The sequence below is a fragment of the Vidua macroura genome, chromosome 6 (assembly GCF_024509145.1).
Source record: "Vidua macroura isolate BioBank_ID:100142 chromosome 6, ASM2450914v1, whole genome shotgun sequence".
NCBI classification, from domain to species: domain Eukaryota; kingdom Metazoa; phylum Chordata; class Aves; order Passeriformes; family Viduidae; genus Vidua; species Vidua macroura.
The window spans coordinates 16,682,613-16,703,549 of NC_071576.1; the positions used below are offsets into that span (position 1 = coordinate 16,682,613).

General features: G+C 35.3%; 1 protein-coding gene across 1 annotated transcript in view; it reads left to right on the top strand.

The window, feature by feature from the left end:
• The window catches only part of TTC7B (tetratricopeptide repeat domain 7B), a 120,621-nt gene that overhangs the window by 68,443 nt on the left and 31,241 nt on the right, over nt 1-20,937 (top strand). The window contains exons 16-17 of the mRNA XM_053980870.1: nt 7,951-8,067; nt 12,177-12,274. Coding sequence (XP_053836845.1) covers nt 7,951-8,067; nt 12,177-12,274 — 215 coding nt within the window. The remainder of the gene's footprint in view (nt 1-7,950; nt 8,068-12,176; nt 12,275-20,937) is intronic.

Genomic DNA, 20,937 nt, shown 5'->3' on the forward strand with positions numbered 1-20,937 from the left:
AAAGGCATATGGTAACAGGTTTGAAGACAACTCAAGACTTAGTTCACAGTTTAAACATTTACATTTCTTGAAGTGTGATGGAAATTTTTTTTCTTCCAAGAATATTTCACAGAAGTAGCAGGCCAATATGTCATTCCTCTGAAAACTATTAAATCTTTTCCTTCCTGACCCTCAAGGGCTCTTTTGAGCTACATTAGAATTCCCAGAATCACAGGGCCTTTTAACATTCCTCTCAGTTCACTGGGTAAAAAACTTGTTTCCTTCTTGGAGATGTCCAGGTGAGCATAGAAGAGAACTGGTTGGTACAGGCAGTGTTGGGTTATACATATACACTGCTGTTTTCTGGGGCAGGAAGATATTTATCAACTGAAGGAAACAGACTACCCTATTCTGCTTTCCCAGGGTCAGTTGTAGTTGCACTGCAGTGTGTGATGCTGGTAAGACTTGTGCTTTTGGGGGTTTTTCCCTTGATAAATACAGCACTGGGAATTATTTGAGGAAAGGATGATACAGAAGATTGGACAAGAAGTAGTGATGTTCTGTGCTTGCCAGAATCATGTCTTTCAGATTTGTGTATGCATTCTTGTCAATATTTGACAACATGAATTTTCAAATTCATTCAGTTTTGATCCTGTTTATATTGGGAGTTAAATGAATTAGTTCTCAGGAATGATTTTTCTGTAAGTCATGAAACACAGTATCATTTGCTTGTGTTTTTTCTTTTCATCCTCGGCTCTTCTATCTCGCTCCCCCATCCCTCTTCCCCTTTGGTTGTTGTTATATACTTTTACTGAATGGTCCATTAAAAAAGACACTGTTGATAGGTATATATTGCTTTATATAACAAATTGGTCATTGGCCTCAGGGTCTTACCCCTGAATTATGTTTGCTAGGCTGTAGATTGTTTGAAACTTGATTGAAAGAGTCCCAGTTTGGGTCATGAGCTGGCTGCTGCAGGGAATTCAAGGCAGGCAAATAAAAAGTTTTCAAGTATAACTAATTTGTTCTGGCTTTAGTCAGAAACTATCTTCATTATAGTTTAGAGATCTACATTTTCCTAAGGACATTGAGTTCATAATGTGGAATACAGTATACATACACTGCACCAAAAATCACAGGTCTGACTGCTTTGGGAACAAATATGTGGGGAATAATGGGGTGCAAGGAAGGCCATCCACTGGATACCAAATATACCTATTCATGATTTTCACAAAATTGTGTTATTTTGGGGCTTGAGGGCTGGTTTTGTTGCTTCTTATGCTTTTTTGAGAGCAAATAGCAATCTGAGCAGCCTATTTTTACTTCATCCATGTTTCTGTGTGTATATGGGCTTCCCAGTACTTGGGATCTGTGTGGTCGATGTTGGAGAAGGTTTGGTGATTGATTAAGAAACAGTTTAGTTTGGCTTCCTGCCTACTTCCTCATTTCTTATGTTTCCTGTCAATCATCAGAAGTTTTCCTATGAATGTAATTGTTGAGTGGAAGGAGTGACTTGCTAACATTTTATCTGGAAAGATCAATAGATTTATATTCTTGTAAATAATCAATTTTGAATAATATTTGTTCCACCTTAATTTTGTGCATTCTGTGTACTGCTTTCCCACTTCAATTATTCTGTGGGGTCTCATAGTTAATCTGCTTTAATTTGCACAAGTAGTGACACTATCACAGTTTGTTACAGAAATGACAAACTTTATGAACTATGCAGGTGTATGTAAGCTCTATATCACCATATTTATTTTTTCCCTTAAATTCAGATAATCTGAAGTCTATGTTGCCTGTTTAAAAATAGTTTCTTTTCAGAGTTCAGTATCTTTAGTGTTACATTCTGCATCATCCTTTTTGTGGCTTTTTTTTAGTGCAGAATTATTGTCAAATTAGTTAGTCTAGGATTTTACAAGTCATAAGATTAGACTTGGTGAAGGTTTTTATGGAGGCTGGGGTTGTTTGTTTGATAGTTTTTGTGGAGGTTGGTTTTTTTTTTGGGGGGGGGGGGGGATGTTCTTTGCTTTTTTAATATAGTGCTTGGTTTTAAAACCAGAACGAGTTCTTTTGAATTCTTCTAGCATTTGAGGATTTGAAGTTGTGGGATATATCAAATAAGCACTTAAAAGTGAAAAAAAGAAGTATTATATAACTCCACACAGAACTGGTATTTGCCACCTTTCTTTTATGCTCTCATAAGTAACAAGCTATATATCAGAATAGATTATATATAAAGTTTATTATTCTAGTTAAGCTATTGTAGAAATTTATGTGGTTTTCTGGGAGATCAGGCTGTTGTTTGATACGTTGTGTGGGTTTTTGTTGCTTGGACCCATATTTATGGGACTGCCAGTATATTAATTATTTCCTAACATTTTAAATAATTGATTTTCATGTAAAAAATACTGTTAGCTGAAGTTACTCTTAGAAAACGCTTAAATTATTTTAAAAGATTCTCTTAAATCTTAGTAAGTTTACTCCAAGTAGGTTAAACATAAACCAAAAAAGTTGTATTTTTAATCCTGCATTCTAAGCAAGCAGATTTGATGCATCCTTTTAAATTTTATTTTCCTAGAGTGGCTCTTAGGTTTCTCAGAAAGGCTTTTGGTGGTTTACACTATAATTTTCAATGCACATACTTTTAAGTGTTATGTACAGCTCTTCCTTATTTTCTTCAAGTGCTGAACAATGTAATTATCTGCATAATAAGAGAATAATAATGAAATTTGCTTCCAACACTAACTGCAAGTAGAGCATTCTGATTAGTTTTGATCAGGATATGGGGATATGAACCCTTCAGAAGAAGTCTGGTGGAACTGTAAATCTCCTGTAGGATGTTGCTTAATCTGAGGGACTTTAGGGAGATTCCTGATTACTACTGCATTGAGTGACAGGGCTGTAGCAGGCAGGTCTGGGGGAAGCATCACAGTGTGTCATGTTGCTTGATTTGAAGAAAGGATCACAGAATGTAAGGCAGGTCTCACCCATGCAGTAGAGTATTAAATACAGATATCCAACTATGGCTGAGCCAAGCCATTGTGCTCTTGCAGTGCACAGCAACTTGTGGAAATTGCTGACTTGATTCCAAAAGCAAAATACCTGGTTTTAAAATGATGCTTGAGGTGAGCAGTATCTGTTCACTGCAATAACTAAGAGTTCTCAGTATTAGTAGTGTTACTTGTCACATAGCAGAGCTCAGTCTTCCACAGTTCAATTTTTTGCTTCATTCAACAGATTAGAAATACCTTCAATAGCTTAAGCCAGTATTGGACCAATTAACTCCTCTTGATCTCCTGACATTGTAAGAGAGCTGCTATGGAAGAAAACTGATGGTTGCAGCATCTTCAAAAAGTGAAACAGGCTGGATGAGAATTAGGACAACAATTGCATTTTGGAGATTCATAAGTTCTTTGCAACAAATTACAGCGGTTGGCTGGTAAAGAAAGCTTCAGATCATGAGTTAATAGATTAGTTTGCACTGATTAGGAAATAAAGCAGTAGCAAGAACCTTAGATGGCACAAGGCCCCATTATTATAGTGGTCCTATCTGTAATACTTTTCATGAACTTACCAGTTGTATTTTAAGAAGTTAGGTTATTTGCACCACCTCTTCTGTGGAGAAAACAAAACAAACTGTGAGGAAGCAGTCTTTTCTACAACCTAATTATAAATTAGGTTGTAGAACAAAATTAGTAGGTAGTTAGGAGACCTAATTCCCACCCTTAGTGTTTTAATAGTCTGAATGGCCTTTAGATATATATACTTGTTTTTGTGGAAACAATTTCCTCTAGGTAAATTGTTCTTTTTCTCTTCCTGCTGCTTGTCTCATCAGAAAGAATTTGTACTTCTTGGCTTTTTTTTTTCTGCTATACTAACTCAATGAAGTATTTTTTGTACTCTGTAGTTTCCAGTAAATGGATCACCATTACAGCCTTTCTGTGCAGCTGCTCCAATTGGAAATTCCTCAAGTGTGTGGGTTTTTTAGCTGTTACAATGAGAATTACCATAAAGTATTCCAGGTGTGGTCTCACTGGGACGTTGTAGAATGCCACTGTGTCTTTCTCCTTCTGTTCCAATGAGTAGTCCCTGAATTGCATCTGGCCTCTTCACAGCTGTCTTACCTCAATGAGCCCAGCTGTTAGGCAGCTCTGGTTTGGAATAATGGCTACACAGGTTGTTTAATGCTCCTTCCCTCCTGACAAAATCATTGGTAATATAGATGCTGTTCCCCACTCATTCCAGAAGTGATATTTTCTTTGAACTTTTACTTTAGAAAGGACAATCCTATGCATCATTGTTTCCATAATTCTGAGAAATGGATTATTTTTGACTGCCTTAACTTTAATGATTCTTAAAGTGTTCCTATTCTCCATTTGTTGTAGTTTTCATATCTCAGACAACATAGGTAAAGATTATGGTGAAGGTTGGGGGTTCATTCCTGAATATTCTTAATTTTTATCCCCATTTAATAAGCACATTTTCCCTTTTTTCCCACTTCGATGCAGAAAAGCCTTAAAAGACTATAATTTTAGTGTATAATAATGTGTTCAAGTGTAGTTTAGCTTTGCTTTTTACTAATGTACATAAGATGCAGCTTTTGGTGGTGCTCTTTTGTCCCCTGCCTGTCCCCTGCTGTTCTTGATAGGATCTCTGCACATTTCTGATGTCTTAGTTACACATCTTCTCAATGATTGGCTTGTCACACATGGAGTTTTACCCATTCAACTTGAGACACAGATCCTTAAATGTTTGAGCATCCTTCTGTTAAACACCAGGCTTCTGCTGCATCTTGGATGTCTTTGCTAACCTTTGCTATCAAGTTATTTGTCACTGACATTCAAAGACCTAATTATAAACCTGTTTGGAATTTTTCATTTTTTATTTAAATAAAAATCCAGTAATATATGGATTAGGTTATGAGCAGCTGTTTTATAATGTCCTCATTAGTTAGTGATAACAGTCTTCAAGTAATGGAGTCATTTGCTGCTTCAGTAGCTATTTCATAAATTTATCAGCTATTAGCTCCAAGAATAACTAAGTTGTACTTAAGAGTTTGATTTGTTCTTCATTTTGTGTCTGAGTAATTAGTCCCCTAAAATGATACAATTCACTTTATTTTTAGCGATGTTAAAGATCTGCATCCATAGAAAACACTGTTGCTGGAACAAATGCCCTATTAGTCTGTCTTTGAAAGAACCTGTTTTACCTATTTCCCTTCCCCAAAGGATTTGACCCAAACAGATTTCTGTTCTTATCTGTTGTATTTACTGTACATCTCTGACACACATTGTTCTGCTCTTCATTTATTTTTCTTCAGTACTTCTATTCCTAACAGAGTGCTGTTCCACCATGTCAAGGGTACTCTGGCACCATGTGCCAGTAATTTAAACTTCTGACTGTCAGACACAAATAATTAATGATGTTCATAAAATATACAGTTTAAATTTCCTCTACATATCACTTGGTAGTTTTTATCTATTCTTCATAATTTTAGTAGTGTATCAAAACTTCTTGTAAGGTTTAAAATTCTCTCTGTCTGTAATGCAGGCTGTATCCCAGAAAAGCTGTTTTCACAGATGCTTGAAGTTGACCTTTCAGAAAATCTTTTTTCAGATAACCTACCTCTTGGTTTCTAAAACCTTCCTGGTAATACTTGTCCCTGAGCGTATACCTCCAGCCATGTTCTAAGGGAACTTGATAAAATTAAGGTAATATGAGACCTCTTTGTCACATGGTGTTCCTCCTTTCTTTTGCCTCCCTCTTCCCTTCCTTCCCCCATTTATGAAATATGCATAGTTGGCAGGTTTTCATTTTATTAACAACATCATGTTTCAGTTTTCTGAGGTGACTTAGTTCTTCTAAGATTCATTAAATATTAATTGGATCCAGGGAAGCTGCTCTATGTGGCTTTATAAATGCAACCTTCTCTACTTAGAAGATTATTTTTGCTATTGTGTGGATAATCCTACACCAGTGTACTTTATTTATTAGATACAATGTCCTAGCCTTTCTTTATTAGACTTGTGAATATTTTTCAGTCATATACTTTGGTTTTTGTTTGTGTTTTGGAAAAGATGTGAACACCCTGTCCTGTTGACTGCCATAATGGCCAAGAAATAGGAATGATGTTGCAATATGTACTAAGAGCATCCAAAAGCACCAAACTGATATGTTGCTTTCATTCTTACAAATATATTTGTCTTCTGGTGTCTTGACATTGAATCCTACACTAGTAGCCCAGGTTCCAACATTTTTGTTGCACTGATTCCTATTATGTTGTACATATGTTTTTAAGTAATTTCTTAATAACCAAATCCCCTCCCTTTCTATCTCCTGCTCCGTTCTTCCTTTTAAATTTTGATTGTTGAATCTTAGCATTTTGCTGACCCTGTGCCTTCCCTCTGCTAAAAAATCCCTAAAACTCTTAAATGCTTGAATACTGTTAATGGAAATTCAGTCTCTCTGTAAACTGTACATAATAAGGTATATATTATGATTATTGACTCTAGAATGACTTTCAAATTCAGTGCTTCTGAATTGATTATGTTCCATAACTTTTGTAAAATGCTTTATGGTCAGAAATTTTAAGAAACTGAGCTTCTATAGGCTCTTCAAACTGTCAGATGTACTATTTTACAGAGGAGCAGGAAAGGGATTGTATGAGACATATTCCTGTGATTTTGGTTTCAGATTCTGATGCCTAGGTCTTGCTCTTTGCGTGAGGCTTGCATGTGCATGTGTTAAGGATAGACTAGTTGAGGGGAGTGTGAAGGAAGGAGGATGTGTCATATTTCCTTTTCTCTTCAGTGAAATGATGGACAGACCTGGACATGTTTTTCTCTCAGTGATACAGTCACTGTTAAATGAATATCTAGAGAGGACATCTCTGCCAAATGAAATACAACTTTAAATTATCTATATAATTCCCTTTATACTCAAATCCAATTTACTGATAGGAAGGAAGCTAAGCTAGTATAACTGCTCTACATTACAGAGTGATTACACTGCTCTAGATTCTTACAAAATATCAAGTGAGACTTCATATGACCTTATGTACCTGGCAGGTGCTCATTTTCTTAAACTAACACAGCAAACTGCCTTTGGTTTCTTCCCCAGTCCCACAATGCACACATTGTACACTTAAGGTTGTGTGATTCATTTTTGGATTTACATGCTGGGTAGTTTCTGCCAAGGATGTTCAGTGCAATGCTGAAGATTTAACTACTATAACTTGATGTAATTTCTTATTCTTGAGAAAACTCTCTGCACTTTTCAGTTACTATTAGCAGCCTTCAAGTTTGTATTTGGGATAAGAAACTTCTGAGCTTTCACACATTCCCCCCCCCTCTACACCCTTCTCAGTCTTCCCACACAAACCATATGAGCAATCATATAAATTTTTCACTTAGTATGATTAAGGTTGCAGTGGAATAAAATGCCAAAGTACACCTGGGTTTTAAAACAGAAAGTAGGCTAACAGTTTTATATGCATGCTCTCCTCCTGCTTTGTGCTCTTTAATCTGTGATTTTGCTAAAAATTGCTTTTAAATTAGTATTTTTCTAGTGTATTATCTGTTCCTAGGTGCTGTGATTCCTAAAATGAGCCTACCAATGGATGAGCTCCTTTATTGTCACATTGTATTTATATTCTTTAAATAACAAGGAAGGTGTCTAGTTTAATCTTGGTGGAGAACCTACAACTTGATACAGCCTGTGGAATCTTGTACTGTTAATTTCAATAAGCTACATTGTCTTACAACTTTTTTTAAAAATTAAAATAAAAATCCTTTCAACTATTACTTCTGCCCAGTTGAAAACAGCATCTTGTAAAAAGCACTGTTACTTTGATGGCATTAGATATTTATTGCAATTACATCATTACACTTTAATTATTACTGTATTTGAAGTTTAGTTTTGTTTTTCTTGAATTAGAATATCTTTTAACTTCTTTTTCTTTTTCACTAGATTACTGTTTACAAAAGTCAAATTGGAGTCCCTGTGCAGAGGCCCAGATGAAGCACTCCTTACCTGTAAACACATGCTCCAGATTTGGAAATCCTGCTACAATCTAACTAACCCAAGGTGAGATGCTGTAGAGTGCTCACTACCTTTCTTAGTAGCTTCTCAGGGCAATATTAGGTCAGAAGTCCTGCATTTACTTGTTTTGGTACTTCATATAAACGAACTAATCTTCTGGAAGTCTAGAGACTGATGTTCAGAGACACCAGTTGATGGTTGTGTGGAGCTACCCAGGGTTCTATGAAGTAAATGCCAAAGCTCCTAAATTCTGCAGTGATAAAGACTGGTTACACAGATTGGGTAACTTGAATGAGTTACCCAATTCTCGGTGTACTGGTATGGTCTTGTTTTGTTTCCTGATCAGGGTTTTAGTCTTATATATTGGCTAGTGGAGAGATTGCTCTAGTAGGAATTTAGTTCAAGGGTTTTCACTGAATAATATGAAGGAGGACAAGACATTAATTAGAAGCACAGAAGCATCAGGGATCACATGGATGGAAATCATGTCCTTGCATAGTCAGCGTGGCTGGTTTTTTAAACAGAGGTCTTGCTTATGAACCTATTTAGGTTCTTCAAAGGCATTAACATGTATATAAATATAAGTTGTTATAGTCCTGTTTGGGTTTCCAAAATGCTTTTGTGAAGGTCCTTTGCCATTTATGTTTAGATAAGCTGTGAAACAAATGAGAAGGTGACTTAGCAGAAATCCTTGCTGGTACTATTCAGTATGTTTATCAAATACCTGGAGAAGGAGACAAGCAGAATTTCCTGCTCTCTGGTTGTTTGAAGGGTTGACAGCCTCTGGAGAAGAGATGCTACAGCAGAAGAGCTTTGTACTAGGTGGCATTAGATGCCTGTGTAGCAGTATGATGGACATGCAGTTTTTCCTGTACTTTGATTCCAGTCATTTAAACACATGCATCTCTTTAAGAAGATTGAGAGAGTTTACCTAATGGCAGAAGAGGGAAAACTGCTTCTCTGCTTAGGGAGCTAGTGAGCATTCAGAGCATCAGAGTTTGGAGGGTGTGGCAGGAAGAGCCTGGGAGGTCACCTGAGTCAGTCACAGCTTATTGAGAGTCCCTGACTGTGCCTTGTGGAGCAGGGAGCATCACTCAGGTTACAGAAAGCAAGTATGTCAGCAACCAGAAAGGTTTGAGCTGAATCTTTTCAATTCAAAGTGACTGAGTGAGGAGTAGGGGCCAGGGAGAAAATTTCTCTTCTAACCTAGTGGGTGGTGCTGTATTTTAGTTAGCTGGTTGTGTGTGTGGGCAGGCAGGGTTAAGAGTTTAGTATCAGAATGCTACACTTTGCAGAATAGCTACAGTTTCTGTGCAGGCCTAATTTCAGACTGGCTTTGCATGTACTCCAACACAACTTTTCACCTTCCATCTCTGCTGTTATATCCTTTACACATATCAGGGCTCTAATCATAACTTGTCATTCCTGTGTTGTTCTTGTTCTTGTGCTAAGAGCTACTGTGCCATGTTAAACACACTTTAAGTAATGCCTCCTTCAGACATCAGCAGTGACTGTGAAAACTTACTCTTGGCTGTGTCAGCTTCAAACAGCAGTGGTTGATAACTCTCCTTGGCACCATTCTCCTTCAAGAACATCTAAGTGGAAAAATCAGTGAGGACTATTTTCATCTGATTGTTTTTTTCATACTGATTTTTTTAATCTTGACATCTAAGTCCTTTCTTGAAGTTATGATAGTGCATTAAAATCAAATTCAGAATGGAATGAGCAGGAACTGTGGATAAGTGTCATGATGGAAGGAGACAGGTTTCCCAAATGACACATTCAGAGTTACATCAAGCAGTGAATAAGGATACTGAGTTGTAGTCTTCCTTTGGCTGCTCTGTGTGAAATGTAATGTACCTACATGTTGTATCATGGTAATCCAGATCCATCCAACTCTTATCCAGGGGTATCAGTTATTACTGAGACCTGAAATGTGACTGGGAAGTTCTGTTCACCTAGCTGCACTCCTCTTATACTGAAGAATGATGTGTAGGATTGTTGTGAAAACTTTAATTTTTCAACCTTTGTAGTTTTAATACAGACTTCATTTTGTTGCAAAGCACCATTTGAAAATTATGTCTCCCACTGGAAATAATGGGAGCCTTTTTAAAAAATGTTCTTTAAGCCAGTAATAAAAGGTCTTTTAATATTTTGAAACCTTTTTATAATGTTGTTCTTCAAAGATTTAAATATCTTTTATTCTTATTTGAAACATGTTTCTATTATGATTTAGACTGAAAATTAATTTGGTGTATCATTTTCCCAATGAGATAAGAATTTACTTTTTGGATAAGCTGTCGTTTATATTAAATATTTCTTCTGCTGTGAATCAGATTTAGTGGGAACATGGGTTCAGTGTCCTTAATAATATTTTAATAATAAAAATAAATCCCAAATACCTAGACATACTTTAAAAAGGGCTAAATGCAGTACTGTGAATTACCTTTGTTCAGTCAATATAGAACTTTTGTCTTTAATTGGCATGCAGACTTTTTTCTCATGAGATAGTTAATATGAATTTTAACATTATTTTGTGGTGCAAGGCTTGGAGGTTTTAAGTGTTTGCCTTTAGCCTACTGCTTAAAATGCATTAGAAAATAGTTGAATTCTTTTCCACTTTATGGTTTGCATTTGAAAAAGGAACAAACCACAGTGCTGTCCTTAGAAGATATTGACAGTAGGTCTGGCTCTACTTGTCAGCAACATTTGGCATGTGGTTGCATGTGGATTGAGGAAGTAATTACCACAGAAAAATGACACCAAGTGATGTAACAACCATAGCTGATAGTGCATGGCCCAGAAAGTTCCCCTCTGTTTCCTGTGGATTTCTGTAATTATGTCATTTTGTAAGGAAATAATGCTATAATGTCAGGGTAATGCAAAATTTTAATTCTATCATTTAGTAACAGCTCTAAAAAGAGGGATTGTTGTTTCACTGACTTTTGCAACTATTAAGAACTGTTGAGAGACTTGCCCTTCATTCAATCCAAATTCAGAAGGAGACAGTTGTAAAATTAAGGCAAATGGAGAAATGTGCTGAATTCCAGACTTGCAGTTTAAATTACAGTTTCTCATGCTTTACTTTAAACTAGGAATTTCATACAGTTCTTTCTCTTCAGGGAGAATCAGACAAAAGATTGCACTCTGCTAAGTTGGGCTAACAGTTCAACTGCTTTAAAGCTTAATTACTTTTAAGTTTGTGGGGTGGTTTGGTTTTTCAGTGAGATTTTAAAGAAAATATTTGTTGATAATGAATAGTACTAGACTTAACAATCCTAAAAATGAAATTACTGTATTAACCATAGAATGTTAAAGAAGGAATGCCCATATGTGCTTCCTTTCATGTTGCTGACAATGTGTCTCAATGCTTGCCCCATCTGAAGGAGAAAAAACACTTTGTTCTTCAGTCCCTGTTCTTCTGCTGAATTTTTAATAGTAGTTCTAGGAGCAGTAAGTTTTCCAGCAAGCATATCTACAAGAAGCCTGAGTGGCAGATACTGATTTAGTGCTGAAGTAGAAGTTAAGTGCATTTGTCCACAGGTGCAATCAGTAAAAATCGCTGCTATTGCTTATGCTCCTGAGATGTTAGAAGTGTTCAAAATGTTTCTGCTATGCTGTTAGAGTCAAGTTGAACATTAGGCAGTTAATATGTATATGTGCATATATTAAGAAAACCTGAAAATACAAAATTAAACTAGCCCTTTATAACATCTTTACCTAAAATTAGATGTCCTGGCTTTAGTGTTTCTATTCACTCTGGAGAAAGTGTGGATTTTCAAAATTATACCTGCCCTCTTGTCTTTCTGTGAAACCTGTACCCCATATCATATAAATATTCAAGGTACAATAGATTCTTTCTGTAGAGCTGTTAGTTATGAATTAAAATAAAAGCCACTATTCTCTTTTTGGTTGTATTAATTATGAAAACAGAATTGCTGAAGTAAAAAAGGATTTAATTTTGCTCAGCTTAATTCTGTTTTAATGCAACTGGCTTAATGCACTGTGAGTGGTTAGTGGTGCTTGGTACTAAATTTGGTCATAGCAGTAACTTTTATAGCAAGAACCTTTGTGGGAGTAGGGCAGCAAGCAACTTGTATATCAGTATATAATTTTGTATTTTAATAGCTTACAATTTCTGTACTTCATTACAGTGATTCTGGACGTGGGAGCAGCTTGTTAGACAGAGCTATTGCTGATAGACGACAGCTCAATACAATTACATTACCAGATTTCAGTGATCCTGAAACAGGTAAGAACTGCATATGAAAAATAAAATAGGTTAAATGATCTGGCCATAGCTAGATTTTGCATTAGTTGTTTTTTTGATTTTGTAAAATGAAGTTATATTTTTGTTATTGTCATATAAGTGGAAATAGACATCGTGTGATATAAGATTTCTTCTTCTTTTTAATTTATGAAATACTTGCTGACCACGTTCTCTGTAAGTTAAAATATCTATGGTATGGATCTTGCTGAGTTTAGTAGTATTTCCTTATGCAAGGGCTAAAAATTAGTATGCTGAACTAGCCTACTTGCCAAAGTCCTGTGCTTTTTCGTTTGTTCGGTATTTTCACATTTTTGTTTAAAAGATAAATAAAAAAAATTCAGAGAACTTTGAATCTCAAAAGAATAAAAGACGTTTTTAATTAATTAAAATCTCAAATATATATTAAAATATAATTACATGGGTGGCTAGGCTTGCTGTGGACAAATTTTGACATTATAAGCAAAATTTATTTGTTGTAAATCATACATAGTGTGGAATTTTAATATACATATAAAAATTGTGGTGTGCAGGTATGCTACATAAAAGCTAAAATTGTTACATGTCAGTAAATACTGACAATATATAATTTGCCTGTATTAATATATTCCATTATCCCAATGCAAACTAATATACCTTGGAAGTTATGCAGTCAAAAAGTACATGAGCCATGCATTCTGCGGAGATTGCAGAAGGAATTACCATGATATGCTAATTCCAAAAAACTTTTGCCATAGCTTACTTGTGTTCTAAATATTGTGTACTGTATGTCTAATATCACAATGATGCTGTGGAGAAAAATCCAATTTAGTTATTTAACTTCTGAAAATTAAAATTGGATTGAATGTTCGAATTTCAATGTAAAGTATTGTTCTGTGCTTGCTATAGTGCAAGCAGTTTTGATTGCAAAGTACAGGTCACTTGATTTCAAGAACAGCAATATAATATGGTGTAATTAACATGGAATCATCTGTCTTCTTCTATTCATATAATTAAAAGGGGTAAGATAACATATCATGCTATGGTGATCATTCTGTATTCTAGTCTAGCTGATTGTTTCATTTTTAAGAGCATAACTAGGTTTTATAGGTTTCCTGTATATATAGATAGATATAACTATAGATAAAGTTTTATGCCTCCAAAAATGCTTGTTCGGGATGGCTGCTGTGAAAGGTTTTTAGTGGTGGTTTTTGTTTGTTTCTTTTTCAGTGGGGACATATAGCTCTTGATTTATACCTTCAGGGTGTCCCATTTTATGTCTGCCATACTTGAGAGCACAGTGAATTGGTGCACTTTAAAGACTGCATATTCCTCAATGCTTTTAAGTAAAGATGAACTCTCATTCAAAACAGTGAGCTTTTCAAGAAGCTTGCCCCAAATTCAGATCCTGCAGCCAATATCCTGATCCAAATAGGATCTCTGCATACATTCTGATTTTTTCTAGCAGGTCCAAATTGTATTTTTTTCTGAATCTCAGCTGTATTGTTAGAACTTAACTCTACTGTCAAGGAGAACAAGATGGAAAATTAAAAATATAGGATCCGCTTTTGATTATTTATCTTATAAAAGGTAATTGTGGAGGATCAGTTGGTAGATGTCCCTTATGGTTTTTTTGGGTTTTCTTTTTGTTTGTTTGTTTGTTTTTTGTTTTTTTTTTTTGAGGGAGTTGGAGTTGATTTTGGTTGTTGGTGGGGTTTTTTAATTGTTAATTTTTAATTTTAGCAGAAGAAACCTTGTTGCAATACCAGTACTTAATTTCTGGCAAGGACTAGAACTTTGTTATCTACTGAATCTATGTAATTATATATATAAAAAAGCTCCATATCCAGTATTTGTCCAGAATTCTTCATCATAATATTATATAAACATTTTGCAGGAATTAAAAGATGATGGTACTACAAGAATAAAAACAGTCAAGCTTGTCATAGTATTTGAGAAAGCTTAATAGACTTTCAGACTGTCAATAAAATATTATTCACAACAGATAGATGATAGAAACAATAGATGGTCAAGATGTTAGACCTTTGTAGGGCTGAAAGGGCTCACCTGCAAAATCTGTGGATCCACATTGTTTAGAAATGCAGAAGGAATTTGGCAAATAAGTAAAAAAATATTAAAATGCAAGAAAGTTCTGACTGAAAATCCTCTCAGAATAGAAATGTTTGCCCCCCTCCTTGTTAAACTACCTCATGTACTGCTACTTTGTGAATACATTTAAATGTCTGGATACATATGAACATTTGGAAATTTTCCCCTTCATAACTCTGCTTGCCATCTGTGATGACGAGGATGATCCCCTTTGCCTGTCTAGTCTGAATTCAGTCCTCTAAGTACCAAGAAATGAGAGCTAAAATTCAAATTTCAAGTTTATGTAAAATCCTTCAAAAAAAATCCAGGTGCAATGGGTGTAAATTCTTCTTCTGTTTAAATTTATCAATTAAGCAGAAGCTGACCTTTAAAAAAAAGATTGAAAACTTGATTTATATGGAGCTCTTACCAATCCTATAATGATTAAGTGATTCAAGTTTAAATTTGTTTAGCCTTTAACGTATCAAAAGAATATTGTGGATTTCTTACAAGGCTAGGCTGTTGATTCTAATGTCCTGATCAATAACTGTGTCCAATTTACTTTAAGCTTGTCTGTTTCAGTTGGCTTGCCATGAGTGGCATGCAGTTGTATTTGTATATATCGATGAAGGAAATAAATGTAGAGGGGGAAAAAAAAAAGCTTTGATGAATCAATCAATCTCACAGGGAGACAGACACATTTCACATCCAAGGACATACAAAAATATGCAAATCTCTACAGACTGATTGGCTATTTGCTTAAGATAAATTGCAATCAATCTTTTTAAAAACTTTTTGTTCAGTTTGCTTGCAGTCCACCAAGTTTATCATAGGAAGAAACATTACCTGAGTTTTTAGATTTTGGCCTTTTTTTCACCAGAAATATATATTTTTTTTAAATTTATGCCTTGGAACATAAGGGAAAAAATTATTTGCTTTTTAAATCTAACTTAGTAGGAAAGGAGAACACAAATAAAGGGGTATTTTTGTTGTTGTTGCTTTCAGAAGTGATATTTATTAGGAATCTTCGATCTTACTGAATAGTGAAACAAATGCTTTGAGTTTTTGGCATCCATGAGTCCATTAAACCCTGTTGGATCTTTTTTCTTTCCTGTCCCCCTCCACACCCCCTTACCATTCTCTTTGTTTCGCTTTTTAGCCTCTGATACTTCCTCATCTTCTCTCTCAAGAACAGAGTCTCCTCTCCAACTGTTTGTATCTTCTCATCTTCCTCATCCTCATCCTAAACCAGATACCTTTGTCTGGCCCCATGCAGCCTCTCCATACTGTGACCAAGTTCCTGAGCCCTGTTCACCTACTCTCTGTAAATTGGCTTTCTATTCCTGATGAGCGTGTTTGTGCTGTATTTTTCTGATAATCTTCACAGCTGATAAACCATGGTTTAATAGATTATGTTTCAACAGTGTCAGTGAAATCTGGCCTTTCAGCTGCTTTTCATTAAATACTGCATGGGTTTTAAGAGTTTCATCAGAGAAGACTGTTCTATTCATCCCAAAACATGTAAAGCTGCAGACATACTTAATACTCTGTTCTCTTGAGTGTTACAGAGAATTATAGGTGTTCAGTGAAAGAGATTATTGGCCAAGGCTGCTTTGTAGCATTTACTGATGTAAATTATTTACAGTGCTGGCATCTTTTGCCTAACAAGACTGTCCCTGCCACAGAATCTCCTCTTATCTGGACAGTTTTTAATAACTTAATTTCCGAAAGTCTTTAACTAATTACAACCAAAACATTCCCTGAAAATTCACATGAAGGGGACCATTGCCTAAATAGCAGTGTGTATCGTGATGCAGGTAGGGCATATTGGAATGATTTGGAGGAGGCATTAGAGCAGTGAAAACCAGCATTCTGGTGTTTCAAGTAAAGAGCCTTTCTGTTAATTGAAATGATTCCAATTTAAACCAGCTGTAAGATCAGTCTCCATGGTGTTTAAATACAAAATGTACACTAATGCTGCTAGGGTAGTTCAGGTGACAGGGTAAAATCAATGTTGTTTTTCAGACATTTCCTTTTAACTCCTTTTAATTTCTCTTAAATTGTCCTTCACTCATGCCTTTATACATAGCACTTTTTTTGTCACTGAATTTACTATAATCTGATCTTAAGAAATTATTTTTGACACCTAGTCTTTAGACTGGTTTCATGTCAAATATATTAATTCCAAGCAAAATGTAGCAAATAAATCTTAGCATATTAGCAAAATTCACTTGTTAAATAGCTGACATAAGACCAGGCTTTTGAAAACACTAGCTCATATGTAAGCCTGTAACTGGAAGTGCCAGGAAATCTCTGTCCTACAGAACTTTGAGTCTGACTTCCTTGAAGCATTTGAGTAGCTGATTAGCTGCTATTAGAGGTTTGGCTGTCATTGAGTTGAACTTCTTCAGACCTATACTATAAACAGTACATTCCAGTTAACATTAAATTACTTGTTCTTGTTCTTTGCAAAGCTCTAAGTTAGTAAAAACCTACTCAAGAATGAAGGCAAACTAAAAGAATCATGAAGCCAAAGCACAGATTCCATTATGTGAAGCCCAAGTTTTCCATTTCCAAGCTACTGTATCCTCAGGGAAAGTAGCTTCTACCATTTGTATGAGAAGTAGCAGAACCATGAAAAAGAAGAAAAAAGATATTGGAGTCCTTTGTATGGTGTCAATAATTAATGAAAGTTAAAGCTGTCTTGAGTAAGGACCAGTTTCCCTAGATGCCTATGCTAATATAATTTCAGGAGCTGAAAATCTCATGTTCTGTGTCTTGCTCAATTTATTTTTTTTTTTTCTAGTGAAAGAAGCCAAGGGCATTTTGTATTATTGACTTGACTTCCAATGTCTGTTGAACAAGAACATGATTTTAGAGGTGTACCATCTTATTTAATTTTTTTATCTTTTGAAATCCTGTAAACCTGATTTACAGTTTGAAGGTTATCAGAAATCCTTTCGCTTTCTTAGAATTTCTGGCTTATATATCTCTATATAACATTTTTTTTCTTATTACTTTGGATTGTAATTTGTGGTTTGATCTATCCAAAGGCAATCCATCAGATGCTTACTTTCATGGGGTTTACTCCCTTTTTTCAGTTTGTAAGTAGTATTGACTGTGCAGTTCTATTAATTTCTGAAGGACTAAAATCACCTTTTCCTTTAGCACAAGATGTACATGTTTTGTCCATCAGCAGTTGAAGCTTGATAGTGTGTAAAGCAAGGCTGATGCTCTTTGCCCATTCAGTCACCCTACGGGCTGTAATCTTACGAGACCTGAATGCACTCAACTAACACTTGCATTTAATAATTAAAGAGGCAGTATTCATTTCTAGAGGACTGCAAATAAAGATATATTAGGCAGGTCTTGTGTAACACAATGGCCAACTGCCAGTGCATTGTATTATACCACTGCTGTTCCTAAAGAAGTACACCGATCCAGAACACAATATTGCAACTCCTGTCATGACTCATAATGAGCTATTACTTTCTTTTGTGGTACGAGTTTTGCTTGTAAAAGAAATGAAGAGTACACTTTGAAATAATGAAATTATGAAAGTAGACTAAATAAGAAAATATTAAGAATTTAGATCTGATTAAAACTGCTTTTTTAATCAGGATATGAATTAATATTCTTTTTCTCTAACCAGTTACCTGATAAAGCTGTGTTCATAGCATTCAATTATATTTTTCATTGTTTACTGTACCTTTGCATAATTTTTTTGGGGGGTAGTACAGGAGATCAATTTGGTGAAGGAGAGAAAAGTAAGAAGATACATAAGCCAACATATTTGACAGTGACTAAGCACAGAAAATCTTTTCCAAAGAGCTGAGAGGATGCTTTGTAAATAATGCTGTCCTTGCCTGCCTGCTATCATCTCCATGCACAACTTTGTAGTAAAAGATAAGATGGCTTTGTAATTTGTGATTGTGAAAGGTATCTCAGTCTCTTAATGAATTTTAAATGATAAAAAAAGTGATTTTTGGCTAAATTTGCCAATCTGTCTTATCAAAGGCATCACTTCAGGGATGTATTAGTCCTGCAGAAGGTGCTGCCTCTTTGTATTATATAATTGCTTTTCTTACCGTTCTCTGTGTGTCACACCACTAATGTTCTTACTTCCAGCTTTTTGTGTGCATGTGAAGTTGAGTCATGGGGGTTTTCATCTTTTCTCCTGCATGAGCATTGCAATTAAAGCATTTTTTTCTTTATGTAAATATTGAAATGTTTAAAATGGGATGAATGTAAACCTATTGAGTAACATTCTCTGTTATGGCATAAAAAGAAATCTTGCCGTAGTGATTTTGTGAGTTGATATGAACATGTTCCATGAAGGATTACAGTCCATTCTATTACTCATTTTCAGAAGGGAAATTGATGTATATAGCAAAGTGATTTTGTTTTTCTCAAAGCTGTCATGCCATCTAGGTCCTGATAGAGTCCACATATTAGTTTATGTCCATTACACTGCATTGTGAAGAATTTATGTGGAAATGACCAAGGAAAGATCTGAAGAAGTCATAACACACTCATGTACATAGTATGTGTGGTGTTTATAAATGGTGTTTAATGGGTGAGTTCATGTGGACTCTTGTGTAATATTTATGAAAAGCCTGAAGAGACTAAATTGAATACTTTATTCACAAATATTTTACCGTAGGTGTGACTTGGAAAAGAAAGGTTTCTGTGACGTGACTTAACTTCTTGGGTAAATTGTTTTTGTTCAAGGCTCTTGGTAGGTTTTCTATTTGAGATTGAGTTGAAACATTGAATCTGCAACATGCTTGTTGCAAATAGGATGTTAGTATGATGAGAAGAAACTAGATTCTGGTCAAGTGCCATTATAGGAAGCTTGAGTAGGAGGTTATACCTTTTTGGTTTAGGAACATTTTGTCATGGTTAAGACCTTCTGTCACACTTTGCAATGTGATTGTGATTCCAGGTGTTAATCAATTTAACTAGTGAATTCTAGGTCTTGCAAAGACAATCCCTGTTTAACCTTTTTAGTATAAACAAGCTTCAGAACAAAGATAAACAAATGAAAAAGTGAGTAGCCAGGATCTACTTGGGTGATATTTTAATTTTCCATGCCTCATGATTTCCATTTCAAAATAAATACTCTTTGCTGCTTGTGTTATTTGGAGGGAATTTTTTCTTGAGTCTTAAATGTCGTGCTATAACAGCAGCTATAGAAGTTATCCGGGAGGAGCAAAGATATTTTTGTGCATCTGCAACTCTATCTGAGCATTTGAAGAAAGCTACAACAGAGTGAATTGTAAGTGAAAGTGAGGATATGTTTGTGTTTGGCTGGGGGTCCTGACCTCAGATGAAAGAAAGCCAAATGCAGATAAGACTGAGACAAGAGAGCAGAGCTGGTGACAAAACGAACAGGGAACCTCCAAATAAACTGGCTACATAGGATCTATAAAGCCTCAAGGAGACTCTAAGACATACTTGTTACCCTCCGTTTCTCACTTTGTGTCTTTACCAGCTGTAGCTGAAATTGCTGTATGTTTTGGAATTGTCATGTGAATATAAAGATCTGAACCTGTTATTTCAGGACATCCTGGGTTAGGACAAGGGTACAGATAAGTTAATTCTAATATGAAAACACTTGAGTAAAATTTGAAGGAAGGTGGGAAAAAACTTTTTAGTACACAAGATCTTTAAATTATGTCTAGTTTATGAAGTGAAAAGTTTACTAAATGTGTTTAAATGAAAAGAGCCAGAAATTAGTCAGATGACAGCTAATTGTGGCAGTACTAAAGAAGTGTTTAGGGCTTTATGGGTTAGAGTGTTAGCATGAGTGCAATGTCCCTGAAAGATGCCTGATTGGCCGTTGCTTTGTATATGTGTCTGTTCTCTTCAGAGACCTAATTGCTGCAATATGTTATGGGATACCTTTTTCCTAAAGAGGAAATATAAACAATTTGAATAATACCACTTCAAAGAAAAGTTCTAGCAATACTTCTAAACTTTTTTTCCTCTTTTTATGGCACTCCTTATAAAGTCCAGGGTAGGAAGCACTCAGTATTCGCTCTGTTTAATTTTAATACAGATGGCACAGAAACTCATAAGAATCTTATCACAGTATAATTATTTTGTATAAATAACTATAAAAAATGAATTGATTTTAAAAAAGTTTTAATAATATATTATCATATGTGCTTTATGGTTAAGTACTGGAGGCTTAAAACTCAACAGCACACTTTCTATATGAAATTACTTGTGGCCTGGCTAGCAGCCAGAATCCTTGCTTTAAATAATAGAAAATATAGGCCCTTTTTAACATAAATAGTATAGTTGCTTTTCGAAAGGAAGGGGTTAGATTATCTCCTTTATGGCAGTGAATTGCACCTTTTCTTTACAAATTGTGCTGGAGAGAAGAAGGTGCTTTACACTATTAGTCCCTGGAAGAAGGCTGTAGGAAGGCTAACAAGTGCCAGGCTGCAGTGATGTGCTTTACAGAAATGGCTGTCAGACAAGAAGAGGGTTACTCGTGACTAGTGCTTATTTTTGGTACACTTGCTAGTATTTCTTATAACACACTTCATGTACTTCTTGCTTAGACTTTCCTT